Source organism: Aquarana catesbeiana, linkage group LG08 (assembly GCF_042186555.1).
Source record: "Aquarana catesbeiana isolate 2022-GZ linkage group LG08, ASM4218655v1, whole genome shotgun sequence".
Lineage (NCBI taxonomy): Eukaryota > Metazoa > Chordata > Amphibia > Anura > Ranidae > Aquarana > Aquarana catesbeiana.
In genome coordinates, this window is record NC_133331.1 from 43971443 (window position 1) to 43989117 (window position 17675).

General features: G+C 43.0%; 1 protein-coding gene across 1 annotated transcript in view; it reads right to left on the minus strand.

Moving 5' to 3' along the window:
* The window catches only part of ALDH18A1 (aldehyde dehydrogenase 18 family member A1), a 67768-nt gene that overhangs the window by 15456 nt on the left and 34637 nt on the right, over positions 1-17675 (minus strand). Inside the window, 5 exon segments of the mRNA XM_073595760.1 lie at positions 3105-3325; positions 11328-11427; positions 12593-12666; positions 13471-13615; positions 16594-16718. Of these exon segments, the coding sequence (XP_073451861.1) occupies positions 3105-3325; positions 11328-11427; positions 12593-12666; positions 13471-13615; positions 16594-16718 (665 nt within the window).

The window sequence follows — 17675 nt, forward strand, 5'->3', positions numbered from 1 at the left end:
AAAGGAGCTGCAGGAATATCTGGCAAGTACTGGCTGTGTGGTACATGTGACAACAATCTCCCTTATTCTTCATATATCTGGACTATGGGGTAGAGTGGCAAGACAGAAGTCTTTTCTCACTAAGAAAACATGCAAGCCCGGCAAAAACACATCTCAAGTCTCCCAAAAGCATGTGGAAAAATGTGTTATGGTCTGATGAAACCAAGATTGAATTTTCTGGCCATAATTCCAAAAGATATGTTTGGATCAAAGACAAACACTGCACATCACCAAAAGAAAACCATACCCACCGCAAAGCATAGTGGTAGCAAAATCATGCTTTGGGGCTGTTTTTCTTCAGCTGGAACAGGGGCCTTAATCAAGGTAGAGGGAATTATTAACAGTTCCAAATACCAGTCAATATTGGCACAAAACCTTCAGGCTTCTGCTAGAAAGCTGAACAAGGAGAAACTTCATCTTTCAGCATGACAATGGCCCAAAGCATACATCCAAATCAACAAAGGAATGGCTTCACCAGAAGACGACTAAAGTTTTTGGAATGGCCCAGCCAAAACCCAGACTTGAATCTGAATGAAAATCTGTGGGGTGATCTGAAGAGGGCTGTGCACAGGAGATGCCCTCACAATCTGACAGATTTGAAGTGTTTTTGCAAAGAAGAGTGGGCAAATATTGCTAAGTCAAGATGTGCCATGCTGATAGACTCATAACCAAAAAGATTAAGTTCTGTAATAAAATCAAAAGGTGCTTCAACAAAGTATTAGTTTAAGGGTGTGCACACTTATGCAACCATGTTATTTTATTTTTACTTCCCTCCACCTAAAAGATTTCAGTTTGTTGTTCAACTGAGTTGTACAGTTTATAGGTCACATTAAAAGGTGGAAAAAGTTCTGAAATGATTAATCTTTGTCTCAATTTTTTACTTTACAGAAATCTGACATTTTAACAGGGGTGTGTGGACATTTTATATCAACTGTACATGTATCCTGACAAGATCTTGCTCTGGATGATAAACAGCAGGTCAGAGGGTATATCTTAAAAGCATTATAAAACTTCCTATTTCCCCCTTGTGATTTTTTACCACCATAAGATGTGCATTGATAATGTTTTATGATGCCATTTCATGCCCTGTATGTACATCCTATAGTAGAGTAAATCTTCACATTCCTGTGTCAAAAGTTTGTTTGGGTTTAAACATGAGGCATGCCGCATGGCATTGCACAGGTTAATGTGTGGCCTCTAACATGAGAACAGACACTTCATGTGAGGAAACCAAATATCCCACAATCCCTGGGTCTCTCAATCTAGCACTGGTGCAGGTGAGAGATATACAGTATTTAGATCTGACACAGACACAAACAGGCAGAGCAATTACCTGAGAGTTCACCATGCAGGGTTTCATATCATTTGCATTTGTGGTGCAACACAGAGGAAATGGCGAGTCATACATAGGACATTGAGTGATCCTGAATGAGACATTACCTGCCCCACTAACTATGGGCTTTGCTGGGTGAATCTTTGTAGGGAAGGTAATTGCTGGATCAGGAGAATTACAGTTTTTAGAGTAAACAAATGAATGAATGTGGACTCTTATCTTGCACTCCTTCCATGTGTGCTTGTTTTTTTTTTTTTTCTGGTAACCCGCTGGGTACCAATGGGGGGTAGCCCTGTCTGTTGTGAGCATTTGTCTTCTCACTACTTTGTATGAGCATCAAAGTCCCAGAGCCCTTTGGATGATTTTTTTTCTTCACTGGGGCCTAAAGCCAACAAGGACAGGCTAGCTACAGGAATACATGGACATAGGGCAATCGATCAGCCATAGCACTACAAACGGCAGCCACAGCATGAGAGTTCATCATTATAAGGTAAGGCAAACAAACAGCACAGAGAGTATAACTACACTATTACCTAGTTAAAACAACCAAAACTTTTGAAAGTGTACAATACCTTTAAAGCCGTACATAGCTGCTTAAAATGTATTGAAACAGTAAATTAAACCTTTAGATTTGAATACATTGTCAACCTGTTTGGTCTTATAATCCAACATCCCCTCCCATTGTAGTTGGTCAGAAGGAGAATTAGGACCCCACCTTCCAAAATGCAGATAACTTCCAAGTACCCTTAAAGAATGATGCTGAACCTGTATCTACTGATGCCTTTGACTGGGTGTAATATGCATGTATGGAATCTGGTGGTTCTCACAGTTTCAAAAACAGAATGAAGGCGATGCAAGTGTAAAACAGGGAAGCAGCAAAAAGTTTGTGGGAGGTAGATGTAGTAATATTTAAAGCTGAATTACAGGAATTCAGCTCCTTCGGTAGAAAAGAAGGTAAACTATGCGTTAAGGCCAATGAGGTGCATGACATCTCCTGGATGTATCTCTATTATTTACACCTGACAGGTTTATAGTACTCCTGCAAGACAGCCATTGGTGTAGTTGCAGGAGCCCAACGCTGGGCCTTTTGGCCTCTACGCCTTCAACAGTAAAGTCGCTGCAGCTGCAATGCTCGCCCCTCCTCCTGCCCAATCACAGAAGCCTTGGTATTGAACACATTCACAAAATACAAAGGCTTCTGTAAATAGACCGCAGACGGGAGAGGCGGGCATAGCTGTTCTGTGTGGTTGTCTCTTTGGTAGAGCAATAAACTTATTAGATGTAAGTACTAGAGATAAGCCCAGGTGGTGTCCTGCACCACATTGGACTTAAAACATAGGGGTTACAGTGCACTGCAAGTGCACTTGCTCCAGAGCTTAGTAAATGAGGTAAAACTTGGCTTTTCAAAGAATACCCCATCACATGCAAGGAAAATAAAAAAAACAGTATTTTTCATTTGTACATGATTGGATGATCAAAACCAGCAAAGCTTCCCTTCAGATCTAGAGCAAATGCGTTTAAAGTGCACAGTATATTTGCCTTTAGTAAAACAACCTCCCCATGTGGCTTCACTTTTCACAAAGTGGCTGAATTCCTGCAATTCAGCTTTCAAAGTACAGCTGAAACTCAAACCCTTAAAAAGTGATAACGGTGCTCAATGCTAACTAAAGTTTCTGAAGTACTCCATTAGCCCATTTAACCACATTATATTAATTTAATAAACTACAAATACCTGTGGAAGACAGTCTGGTCGAGACTCGAAAATAACCAGCAGGACTCCGATTGGTACCGTCACTTGCTCTAACTCCAGATCGTTGGCGATTCGTGTTCGACGAATGACATGCCCTACACTGTCTTGGGAGGAGGCAGCTATCTGCCGGAGTCCAATGGCAAGACTGTTTAACTTGGCTGTGGACAAGCTCAACCGTTTCAAGAGTGGAGGGGCCAGTCTTCCTGAAAAATATAAAAGAAAAAACACTTAGGCTATAGACCTCAAGGGGAATTTTGTGCCGAGTAAAGAATACCTTTATGACAATCTGACAGCCGATAACCCTAGACTCACTTGTTATAAAAAGAGATGCAAGTTCCTTTTGTACTATAGCTGTGGCCAAAAGTTTTGAGAATGACACAAATATTCATTTTCAAAGTCTGCTGCCTCAGTTTTTATGATGGTAATTTGCACATACTCCAGAATGTTGATCAGATGAATTGCAAAGCCCCTCTTTGCCATGAAAATGAACTTGATCCTCCCAAAAAAATTCCACTGCATTTCAGTCCTGCCACAAATGGACCAGCTGACACGTGTCCGTGATTCTCTTGTTAAACACAGGTGTCAGTGTTAACGAGGACCAGACTGGAAAAAAACGGAGTAAGGCTGCTTTCACACTGAGGCGCTTTAGAGGCGCTATAGTGCTAAAAATAGCACCTGCATAGCGCCTGTAAAGAGCCTCTCCTTTTACTTCAGTGTGAAAGAATAAGTGCTTTCACACTGGAGCAGTGCGCTTGCAGGACGGTAAAAAAATTCCTGCAAGCAGCATCTTTGCAGCACTGTAGGAGCGGTGTACACGCCGCTCCTAAAGCACCCCTGCCCTAAAGCGCTAGCAGGGGTTAAAAGCTTCTATGGAATAGACAGAATAGAGAAAAACTGGAGAAACACCAATATGAAAAGAGAGGTGTCAAGGAATGAAACCCATTGGATATTCAAAATGGACACGATGAGGCCAATGGGGTTGAAGGTGGAACTCGACATCAACTACTACCTGGAAGATTATTAATATCAATTTTTGTATTTTTTAATTTTATTTTTATTTATATTTATTTTCATTTTCATTTTTTCATTTTTTATATTTCATGAATTTTATTTTATTTAATTTTTCTATTTTATTTTTTTCTACATATAATTTAATTTATGGATATAATTGGTTTACATATAAATATTGATCTGGGGATGTTACAAGGATAGATAGGGGTTTATAAACATTTTTTGGGAAAAGTAAAAAAGGTATACTTAAGTAAATGGATATAGCAAACAACAGTCTGGTTTTGCTGTTCCATATTACCTATAAGGCATTCCTTGCCGCGGAACGGGAAAAATGTTTAATATGTTTGAAATGATTAAAATGTATAAAATGTTTAGCAAATTGTAAAAGCCTCTCCAGCAGATATAGATGGGTCAATTTTTTCGGAATATAAATACATTCAAATATATAATTCAAGAAGAATAAAATAAGGAAAAGTAGTGACAAAGTGACAATAAAGAGAAGGGGGTATGTGTATCCAGGAAACATAAAGTGGGCAAGGCCCTTAGTTAAAATGACGATATAAGGAAAGAAGTTACAGAAGAAACGAAAAGGGAAAAACCCTTAGTTAAGATGGCGGAACACCCACTTCCGGCCACACGCAATATAAATAGAACACACACCAATCATACGGCAGCTTCCTGATGACGCATATTATGATGCGAAACGCGTAGAGGCTGCTGGGAGATTTTTTGCATCAGGTGATCGGATATGTCCGTGGCTGGTGAGGACGCGAACGGGAACGAGGGGTGAAGCGCAAGCTGAACGCGGAGGTCGCATATTACACACAGGCGAACCATGCAATAGTTCAACACCCGTCCCTAACTGCTGGATTAGCTTCGTGCCGGCTCGAGGGCACTTTTAAATGTGAGTGTACACTTTTCTTTGGATTTGAAAAATAAATAGTTTTAAACGCATTGCGCAATGATCGTTTTGTCCATATACTTTCATATGAGGAACACTAAAGTCCAAGCATAGCCGGTGAGGAGTGTTACTTAGGTGGAGTGGTTATCCCATGAATGAACCAAAGGCGCATCACTTAAGAAGCATCTGGTGAGTGGCCAATCTAAAAGGTGGTGGTGTGTCACTTAGTCACATATGAATATTGAAGGAACACAGGAGCACGTCAATCACAACAATTGATAGAAGATTTTAAAGCATTTTTTTGGGGACTTTGTGATATATATTGCATATGTTAGCTGATTTATGCTTGGATTTATGAATTTGGTGAATTGTACACATCTATATGATATAATTTATGGGAGATTGTTCAGGTTAAGTTTTTTCACACAATAACAGGAAGGGTATGTGAATACTGTGAGTGGTGTAGATATGGGAGTAGCGCATTCACACACACTAATTAGCATTTCCAGCCCATTCTAATGAAGGTTTTTTTTTTTAATGCAGCAACTCTGAAATTAATCTCTAAGGATATTTGAGGGATAAGTGGTTTTGCGCCGGTGACACACACATACTAAGGGGTTAAAAGCTCCCCGATAGCGGGCAAACAGCGCCGCTAAAACAGTAAAGCGCCGCGGCGCTTTGCCACCGGTGTCCCCACACCCCAGTGTGAAAGCAGCCTTAGACTTAACAGTAATTCTGTTTCCAGGAGTCTTCCAGGACAGCCCTTGAGAGATGGAGCTCCTCCCCCGCACAGGAAACACATTGCCTCCAGCTCTTTAAAAAGCCGTCCCTCAGGCATCTGGTCAGTTTTATCCAAGAACCGATGAACGGAGCTGAAATACAGTTAAACCGTACATACAAATTCATTTAATACATTCAAAGGGTGGGAATGTACTGTCCTGGAAGACTTCTGGAAACAGAGTTACTGGTAAGTCTAACTCCAGTTTTCCCCCCGGTCATCTTCCAGGACAGCCCTTGAGAGGATGAACAAGTACTCACCAATATTTTAGGGGGGGGGGACCACTGCTTGGATGACTTTCCTCCCAAATGCTTGATCTTGATCACCCAAAACGTCCAATCGATAGTGTCGAATGAACATAAAAATAAAAATAAAATATTGATGCCCTCTAATCCACTATTCAATCAATAACGATCTATGAAAAATCATGCTAAGTCATGCTAAAAATAAAATTTGTGAAGATATGTGTGAAAGTACTAAGATGAATATGGAACATATATGTGTGGATACACTGCACACATGCATAAAAATGTGCTGACCACAGTAAAAGTGCTAAAATTGCAGTGTGCTTCAAAAATATAATATAAAACGTGCAAATAAACTACTGACAATGCGCTCAAAATTGCATTAAAAAATTGTGTAAAAAAATTGTGATAAAACTAGGTGGATAAGTGTTTAAATGATGAAATTAAACCCGTGATAATTGCTATAAAACCATAGCAGTGCTGGGAAAAATAATTAATACATTGATGCCGGTATTATTAAATTAAGAGATGTAAAAGTTAATATATATATATATATATATATATATATATATATATATATATATATATATATATATATATATATATATATATATACACATATATATACACACACACACAAGTGCTTTTTGGAGTGCGATTTAAAACATAGATACTAGAATACATAAAATTAAGTGGATGATCCCCACAGCAGTTCGTTTCTCAATGCACTGGGATGATTAATTTCCTGAAATGTTTTCACAATATTGGATGTTTCCATCGTAGTCGTAACCATAAATACTCAGTGCCGATGATTATAAAAGAGAAACAAAAAGACAGGATCATTGCGCAATGTAACAAGATAAGGTCCACAAGCAAAAGACAGCACAGTGTTACACTCACGAGCTCCCCATAGAGTTAAAGCATGTAGATGGGCAGATAAGCAGGTCTCAGTTTAGCCGTTGGACGAAGCTTAGCTGACAATCCGCTGCTGCTTGTTACAATGTAATACAATACAGACAGCGTCCTTGGCTCCTCCCACGCGTTGCGTCACTGACACGTGACTTTCTCAATTGACAGAGCCTGTAGTTCGCTGACTCTGCGAGCAGACGTCATAGTGATAAGAAAAAACGTTTTAAGGGTAATCAGTCTTAAAGATGCCTTTAAAAAAGGTTCAAAAGGCTCCTTAAAGCGGGGTTCCAGCCGCAAAAAAAAAATGTTTAAGTCAGCAGCTACAAACACTGTAGCTGCTGACTTTAAATAAGTAGACTTACCTGTCCTGGGTGCCCGTGATGTCGGCCGCCCGAGGCCGACCCGTCCCTCGGCTCCCGGCACCGCCACCCTAACTAAGGGAAACTAGCAATGGAGCCTTGCGGCTTCACTGCCAGTTTCCTACTGCACACGCGCGAGTGAGCGGCTTGGCGTTCTGTGAATGGCCCCGTGGTTTTCTGGGAACACACACAATTCCCAGAAGGCAACGGGGCCGCTCACCGAGGAGCAGGACACGCCGCGGAATAGGAAGAGGCAGATTAGGAAGACTGCCTAGCAACAAGGGTTTGAGTTAAGTAATTTTTTTTTTTTTTTTTTTTTTTTAGTTTTTGCAGATTTTTGGTGCAATTTTTTTTTTTTAGGGTGGCCCTCCACTTTAATGACTGCTTTTAACATGATAGAGAAGTCCCACTTCAGAATTTTACGACATGGCACTGGTCATAGTCTAGAGACTGCCGTACAAAATCTTTATGAGCGGGTCCTGTTGTAGGGAACGCTGCAAGTAGACTGATAGGGCTGCAATCTATACCTTAACTGTGCTTAAGGATAGGTTTTTATCAATGTCTTCCTGAAGGAACTCTAGAATTATTGGAGAATCATATTCTCTTTTTCCGTTCTCTGTTAGCCAGAGGTTAAATTTCCTCCAGACTTTCAGGTATATGGCTCTTGTAACTGGTTTACGACTTTGTAGCAGAGTTTTTATCACTCGGTTTGATAGACCCTTAAACTTCAGGATCTCTGTTTCAGATACCATGCCGCTAAGTTTAGCATGGCTGGATTGGGATGCAGTACTGGGCCCTGGGATAGCAGGTTCCGACTGAAAGGTAACATCCAAGGTGTTCGATCCGCTAATGATAACAGAAGTGAAAACCATGCCCTCTTTGGCAAAAAAGGGGCTATTAGGATAAGGGATGTCTGTTCTGTCCCGAATTTGGAGAGGACTCTTGGGATCAGATATAGAGGTGGGAAGGCGTAACATAGCCCGAAAGTCCACGCACTCTGGAGGGCATCAACTGCCACTGGCTGATCTCTTGGGATCAGTGAGAAAAAAACCTTGTAGTTTGGCGTTTGCTTTGTTGGCAAATAAGTCGATCTCTGGAAGGGCCCACTTGGAAACTATTTCCACGAACACTGTTGGGTCTAGTCTAGGACTAGGGATGAGCTCCGGCGTGTTCGCATGGCGCACGTGCCGAGCCCGCCAGGAAGTCGGCACGGCGCAGCGCTAATCACAAGCAGTGAGACATTTCCCGATGTGCGGCTGCAGAGATCGGGAAATGTCTCCCTGCCTGTGATTAGCGCTGCGCCGTGCCGACTTCCTGGCGGGCTCGGCACGTGCGCCATGCGAACACGCCGGAGCTCATCCTTATCTAGGACCATTCTTCTTGTGCGATTAACTGTCTGCTCAAAAAAATGGCTAGGTTGTTCTGCACTCCTTCGAGATGGATTGCCGAAAGAGATTCCAGATTTTCCTCTGTCCAGGAGAATATTTCCTGTGCTATACTCATCAAGATGGGACTTATGGTCCCTCCTTGTTTGTTTAGGTACGCTACCGAGGTTGTATTGTCCGATCTGACCTGTATAAGTTGGCCTCTGAGCTGACTTTGGAATGCCGAGATTCCTCTGGCTACAGCTTTGAATTCCTTGTAGGACGAGTGTTTCTCCTCTAGTTGAGTCCAAGTACCCTGCGCCCATTGCCCCTCTAAATGGGCCCCCATCCCTGGCTGCTGGTATCTGTAGTCAATATATGTGCAATCGGGAAGATCCACAGCAGTCCCTCTTGTAGAATGATTTGGTTTCTACACCACCAAAGGGCTTGCTTTGTTTTTTCTGGGAGGTACACCTTGTCCTCTAAGTCTTTTCCCCACAAATGTTGTCGGAGGAAGGACTGGGGTAGTCTTTGGTGAAACCTGGCTGTTGCACAACAGTGGAGGACATGGAGGACCATCATAAGTCCTAAAACCTGACATTATTGCTCTTATTGTAACTGGGAGACTTGTCTGTATTTGTGCTATCCGTTGTCCCATGTGATCAACCTTTTCTAGTGGGAGTATTATTTTTTGTTCTTTTGAACTGATCGTGTAAACTGCGAACAGGATTTCTTGTGAAGGAAAGAGATTTGATTTCTCCCTGTTGATAATCCATCCTAGCTGGGACAACCACTGTTGTGCAACTATTAGATCTTTTAGTAGTTTCTCTTTTGTTGGTGCTATGAACAGCAAGTCGTCTAAGTATGGAATAATTGTTATGGCTTGCAGTCTTAGTGGTGCCAGGGCTTCTGCCAGGATCTTGGTAAAGATCCTCGGAGATGAGGAGAGGCCGAAGGGTAAGGCTCAGGTTTGAAAGTGATATACCTTTTTCCCTATGGGTATTGCTATGCGGAGAAATTTTTGGGAGCTTTCCCAGATGGAAATGTGCAGATAGGAGTCCTTTAGGTCTATTTTTGCCATGAAACAATCTTTTTGGAGCAGATTCCTGACAGAGTAGATTGACTCCATTCGGAATTTTTTGTACCGTATGACTGTGCTCAATGGCTTTAGGTTGAAGATCAGGCGATATTTACCTGAAGGTTTCTGCACCAAAAACGTGTGCGAGTAAAAACCCTTTCCTTATTCCTGTTTGGAGACTGGTATTAGGACTTTTTAGTCTACTAATTCCCCTATGATGTGTGGTAATGCCTGAGCTTTTGCTGAGTCCCCGGATAATTGAGTAATCAATACTCTTGAGGGAAGTCTTTGGTTGAACTCTAATGCCACGTACACACGATCGGACTTTCTGGCATACTTGGTCCGGCACACTTACCGACGGACTTTGTCCGCCAGGTGCGCCAGACTTTAAAACGGACGGACTTGCCCACACACGACCGGACTTTCCGGCGGGCTAAGTCCGCCCGTCTTTCCGACGGACTTTCAGAATGAACGGACTTGCCCACACATGGACAAGTCCGTTCATTTTGAACGTGACTCAGGTGCGATGGGACTAGAAAAGGAAGTGAATCTTGCCGCTTTTATCGGAGAGATTGACACCTTGCGAGCCCCGTCGCGGGTCATACCAGGCCCTTAGGTCTAGTATGGATTATAAAGGGAAGCCCCTACGCCGAAAAAACGGTGTGGGGTGCCCCCCAAAATCCATACCACACCGGGTGATGTTGATCACGCCCCCTAAAACATCACAGTCCCAGCATGCCCAGGGACTGTGACATCATAAGGGGGTGGGGTCTCTGCCTATATAAGTCACAATGGAGCCCTCAGAGAGCAGTCCAGCCGGAGAGTCAACATCTGGAGAAGAGAAGAGGGAAGAAGACAAGAAGCCCTGAAGTCCGGGCCTCCGCTGGCAAGAGAGCGGCCTGAAGACAGCGGTTTAATAAATTATTTTAAAAACCTGTGTAGTGTGTTTTATTATTGACACTTTTTCCCTAGGTGAATGGGTAGGGGTTCCATGTACCCCATACTCATTCACATAGGGTGGGGGGCCGGGATCTGGGAGCCCTCTTATTATAGGGGGCTCCCGGATTCCAATAAGCCCCCCGCCCGACAACTTTGGATGCTCATTTTCCTTTTTTTTTTGGTCACATCTGTTCTTATCAAGTCTTTTCTTTTTTGACCTATGTATGGACATTTTTTACACTGTATCAAAGGTTTACCCGATTAATGTATGAATGTCACTTTTATTTTATTTTCATTTTGTCACATTATTATTATCACTTTTCATATCCTATTGTATTCTCACTACGAGCGCACTTGTTTCTATATTTATGCTTTTTGCCAGACATTTGTTGTTTTTTTGTTGCAGCTGTAGTGCTTAATAGCATTTGCTCTTTAGCGCGGTTTACACCCCTTTTATTATCCATTATTTTGATGTATACAAAGGCAGTACATTGGACTGGGAATGACAGTTGACTTCCCGGGTAAGGTATAAACTCATCCCTAGTTACAAATGCAATCTACCTAGCTAAGAGATATTATTCTATGAATTGGAGGGCAATCATAACTTTATGAGTACTTTACCTTTATCCTCCGCTTCCTCCATGTCCTTCTTATTAGCAGCCAGAATCTCATCTCTGTGATCGGTCAGTAAATCGGCCAGACGATAAATGACTTCTGCTCTCTGTCATGGAAACACAACGTTATATGGAGCTGAAGGATACCTCTGATAAAGGAACATTCACTGATCATCTAATGAATTACAAAGGATTCGCTGACCTGATGCGAGAACATTTTATATCCACATCACACGGACACCAATGATTGGGCACTATTCCTCCCATTGGTATAAATGATGGGGCACTATTCCTCACCTACACTAATGATGGGGCACTAGTCCTCTCACCTACACCAATGATGGGGCACTAGTCCTCTCACCTACACCAATGATGGGGCACTAGTCCTCCCACCTACACCAATGATGGGGCACTAGTCCTCCCACCTACACCAATGATGGGGCACTAGTCCTCCCACCTACACCAATGATGGGGCACTAGTCCTCCCACCTACACCAATGATGGGGCACTAGTCCTCCCACCTACACCAATGATGGGGCACTAGTCCTCCCACCTACACCAAAGATGAGGCACTATTCCTCTCACCTACACCAATGATGGGGCACTATTCCTATCACCTACACCAATGATGGGGCAACTATTCCTCCCACTGACACCTTGGATGGGTCACTATTCCTCCCACTGACCCCAATGATGGGGCACTATTCCTCTCACCTACACCAATGATGGGTCACTATTCCTCCCACTGACCCCAATGATGGGGCACTATTCCTCTCACCTACACCAATGATGGGTCACTATTCCTCCCACTGAACCCAATGATGGAGCACTATTCCTCTCACCTACACCAATGATGGGTCACTATTCCTCCCACTGAACCCAATGATGGGGCACTATTCCTCTCACCTTCACCAATGATCGGGCACTATTGCTCCCACTGATATAAATGATCGGGCACTATTCCTCCCACTGACACCTTGGATGGGTCACTATTCCTCCCACTGACCCCAATGATGGGGCATTATTCCCTCACACTGATATAAATAATGGGGGACTATTCCTCCCACTGACACCAATGATGGGGCCTATATATGCCAAATCGCATGACAATTGGCCCCAATATGAACAGGGCTAAAGGTACAGCTATATTCTGTGCCGAGAGAATAATGCAGACTACTCTTGATACCTCCTTTCAAACCTGGTGGTTGCCTAACAGTTTGAGTAATCTTTGGGTTATGAAAAGGAACAATTATATGAAAGGGTCCCACATACCTGCTCTGGTTGCAGGGTAGCCAAGCTCCTGCCACCAGCCCGAGCCATCTCTGCCTGCTGCTCCACAGTAGGTCCTAGAAAATACAACAGTAAACACTGGTTATAAAATGACCCTCACCTGTGTTTTGCTACTTACTGTTATTTGGATCTGGAATTAAAGTGCCGATGGATTGCTTCTGCGGGAGGGGACGTGATCTCCCTCTGGCGTCAGCCGGGGAGGTCACATGGCCACTCGGCTCCACCCGCAGAAGCTCTGTCTCATAGCTGTAAAGCGGCCGTGAGTCACGTGACCGGCCTGAAGACAGCTGAAAAACGGTATTTACAATGCTCGTTTTTTAAAATGCTTCTCACCGTGTGGTATGCCAGCCTCTAATAGAGGGGCCGGCAGTGACAATTTTCGTTTTTTTTTTTTTTTTTTCCTTCAATAATAGCGGAGAAAGACAGAGAGAAGGAGCTGAGAGGCAGGAAGGAGGGGGTGAGGTTGAGAGAGGAGAACTGAGAGCGTATGACGGGACGGACGTACCCTGACCACGGTGGTCATGGCTCACCAGCCATGATTTTTGTGGTCAGTGCAGAGAGGGCATACAGGAAGTAGCAGATTCAGAGAGTTTTTTTTTACAGTTTAGAGCGGGGCAGATTACACAGCACAAGCACTATGTTGTTTAATATGCTTTAAGGGACCAGGATATTAATTTTTTTGGGGGGGGTTAAACGCTTTAAGAACAAACTTTCAGACTATCTTGTTTGTAACCCGGGGACTGCCTGTAATTCAGCTTGTTGCAGGCTTACAAGTTGAGCTGTTTTTTTTTCTTTTATTTATAGGACTGAAGCCTTGATCTTTTGAGCCCCAATTATAATCATTACGTTTTTCAACTCACCAGCTGGTTTTACTTCGGAAAAGAAAGTGCCAACTTTCTTCCCTTCCACGATGTCTGCGATCACATGACCAGATATTTTAGGATGAGTGCCATTGGCTATCACCACCGAGGTGCCACCTTGAAGAGCCCACAAAGCAGCTTTGACCTAGAGAAAGGTTACAGTTCAACTTGTATATAAAAATGAACAGGTAAGCAGGTGAAATTAAAAAAGTTATTACTTTGATTTGTCTTTTATTCCTTAAAGCGGAGTTCCACCCAAAAGTGGAACTTTTGCCTTAAGGGCTCATGACCCCCTGACATGCCACATTTGGCATGTCATTTTTTTTTTTTGGTGGGGGGGGTACCTAGTTTTGACAGGTACCCAGCTCCCACTTCTGCTCAGTGCGCCGCAGCCCCCCCCCCCCCCCCCCGAGTAGAAGTTGTCCTCTCCCCTTCCCTCCCTGCAATAGTCTGGGACACGTCACAGGTCCCAGAAGATTGCCCGGCTATTCAGAAGACGCAGAACGACTCGCACATACGCAGTGCACACCTGGCTGTAAAGCTGGAAGCTGTCACAGCTGGGTGTTCACACTAGTGATGCCAACACCAGGAAAAAGAGTGGGGAGAGATCCGAGGCTTTGGCGGCCGCATCGCTGGACCGTGGGACAGGCGAGTGTGTGTTCATTAACCACTTACCCACTGGGCACTTAAACCCCTTCCTAACCAGACCAATTTTCAGCTTTTAGTGCTCTCACATTTTGAATGACAATTACTCAGTCATGCAAAACTGTACCTATATGAAATTTTTGTCCTTTTTTCACACAAATAGAGCTTTCTTTTGGTGGTATTTAATCACCGCTGGGTTTTTTATTTTTTGCGCTATAAAAGAAAAAAGAAGACAGAAAATTCTGTAAAAAAATGCATTTTTCTTTGTTTCTGTTATAAAATTTTGCAAATTAGTAATTTTTCTTTATATATTTTGGCCAAAATTTATACCGCTATACATCTTTGGTAAAAATAACCCAAATCGGTGTATATTATTTGGTCTTTGTGAAAGTTAGAGAGTCCACAAGCTATGGTGCCAATCTCGGAAAATTGATCACACCTGAAGTACTGACGGCCCATCTCATTTCTTGAGACCCTAACAAGCCAGGAAAGTAAAAATACCCCCCAAATGACCCCTTTTTGGAAAGTAGACATTCCAAGGTATTTAGTAAGAGGCATGGTGAGTTTTTTGAAGTTGTAATTTTTTTCCCACAATTCTTTGCAAAATCAAAAATAATTTTTTTTTTTTGTTGTTCACAAAATTGTTATATTAGATTATTTCTCACACACAGCATATGCATACCACAAATTACACCCCAAAGCACATTCTACTACATCTACTATATGGCGATACCACGTGTGAGACTTTTACACAGCGTGGCCACATACAGAGGCCCAACATGCAGGGAGCACCATCAGGTGTTCTTGGAGCATAAATTACACATGTAATTTCTTGACCACCTCTTACACTTTTGAAGGCCCTGGAGCACCAGGACAATGGAAACTCCCCAAAAATGACCCCATTTTGGAAAGAAAACAACCCAATGTATAATCTTTGAGGCATATCGAGCCTTTTGAACATGTCATTTTTTTCTACAAGTTTTTGGAAAAAGTGTAAAGAAAATGAACGCATTTTTTTCTTTTACACAACGTTGTCCATTTACACAATTTTCTAACACATAGCATGTACATACCAAAAATTACACCCCAAAATAGATTCTCCTACTCCACCTGAGTACAGCGATACCACATGTGTAAGACTTTTCCACAGCGTGGCCACATAGAGATGACCAACATGCAGGGAGCACCATCAAGTGTTCTAGGAACAAGTTTTAAATCTAAGTTGACTACCTATTACACTTTTGCGAGGCACTGTAGTGGCATGGATAACTGATGTGGCATGGATGAGCATGAATGGGGATGGATGAGCATGAATGAGTATGGCTGAGTATGGCCAGGTACGGATGAGTATTGCTGGTTATAGATGGGATGGCTGGGTACGACTGGGTACGGCTGAGTATGGCTGGGTACGGCTGAGTATTGCTGGGTATAGCTAATTATGGATGGGGTGGATGGGATGGCTGAGCATGGATGGATGAGTATTACCGAGGATGGATGGATGGCTGAGCATGGATGGATGGATGAGTATGCTGAGTATGGATGACTGAGCATGGATGGATGGATGAGTATGCTGAGTATGGATGACTGAGCATGGATGGATGAGTATGAGTATGCTGAGTATGGATGGGTGTGCGCCCCAGGGGGCGCGCAAGAGCAAGATTCTGGGAGGACGTTATAGTACGCCCTCCCAGAGTTATCCGACCGTGCTGCAGCCGTCATTCGGCTATAGCGCGGTCGGCAAGTGGTTAAGGAGTCATCACATACACTTTTTGTAGCTGCTGACTTTTAATAAACACAGAAATGGCTGGAACTCCTTTTTAAGGAGCATGTATTATACATACTGATATACCGTATTAATCGGCATATAACACGCACAGGCGTATAACATGCACCTTCATTTTAGGGGGGAAATTTCATGGAAAAAAGTTAAATTTTAAATAAAGAACTTTGAAGCAAAAGAAGGGTCAGTGCCCATCAATGCAGCCTCACCATTGCCCATCTGCAGCCTGATCAATGTACATCTGCAGCCTCACAATTGCCCATCAATGCAGCCTGATCAATGCCCATCTGCAGCCTCAACTCAGATTACTGCTGCCTCGGAGGGGACAGGGCGGGGGGTGGGACGAGCACCGTCAGATTACATACAGCGAGAATCTCCTGTTTAATCGGCGGCCTCTTTAATACAAAGTCCCGCTTCTATGATAGACAGAACAGTGGTCCAATGCCAGCCCAGGAGACGGGACTTCCTATTACAGAGGCCACTGAGTAAGCAGGAGATGCTCGCTGTATGCAATATGACGTCGCTCGTCCCGCCCCCCTCCCCGTTCCCTCCTAGGCAGCCCAAATTGCAGTATCGGCGTATAACACGCACACACTATTTGCACTCGATTTTCAGGGTGAAAAAGTGCATGTTATACGCCAATACAGTACCTTCTTTTCAATAAAACTGATATAAAGCAACAATTAGATAGGCCATACCTTGGCCTCCATGCCTCCCATACCGACTCTTGATTTAGTCCCAAACGTCACAGACTGTTGATCTCCTGGGTAAAATATGTCGATGAGTTTGGCATCATCTGACCCAGGAGGGCTGTCAAAAAGACCTACAAACAGAAAGTAAAGCCAATCATTTATCATGCAATGTGTTCCACTATAGTTATCCTAAAAGGTAGCTGCCATGTGAGAAAGACTGGGGCTGCCACTGCTAATTCCTAAAAATCTTAGTTGCTTGGCTGATATTTTGACCCTCTGGCATCAATGATTGTTGTCCCAAGTATACAGATCATCCACTTTTCTTGTTGCATGTTTGTTACTAGTCTACAACTCAGAAAGTGCAGTCCTTGAGATGACCAAACAACCAAAATTTTAATAGGAAGTCAGCAGAGTTAGCCTACATATTTCTCTTTTATATAGCACACTTGTACAGTCCAGAGGTAGACACTATCAAAGGTGGGAGGGACACTGATTGAACATTTAAAGCAAAACTCTAGAATTTATTTTTTTTTTGCAAACTTACATTAGAGGAGGATAGAAGGGACAGCATATGTCACAATCTCCACTTTCACAATGTCACAATACCCCCACTTGCTGTCACTAGAGGCAGAGGAGTGGGCGGCGGCTGCAGGAGTGGTAACATGTTACATGTTCCACCACCTAAAAACAGGTGGAACTTGAAACATGTTCCCAAAGGTGAACTTATCCTTTAAACTTTACCTAGCACATGCAGACCACAAGTAGTATGAGTTTTCTGAAATGGAAACCCCAATTGCAGTTATAATTATATTCAGATAAGAAACAAGAAGAATATTCCATCCCTCACCTTTGATTTTTCTCATAGCTACGCTCGTAAATGATCATCCTCATTACCCATTTGACCATTGAACAAACATTTAAAAAATTCCCTAGGGGGCGTAACCTAGCGTGGGATTTGATCAGATGTGTTCCTGTGCAGCTCCGGTCTCTCCTTCTACCATCCTGCCCCATCCTGATCGACCATCTACTGAAAATCTACTAATTTACGTCTACCCGGGTAAGAACGTTTTCTGCATCCTAGGGAGGCG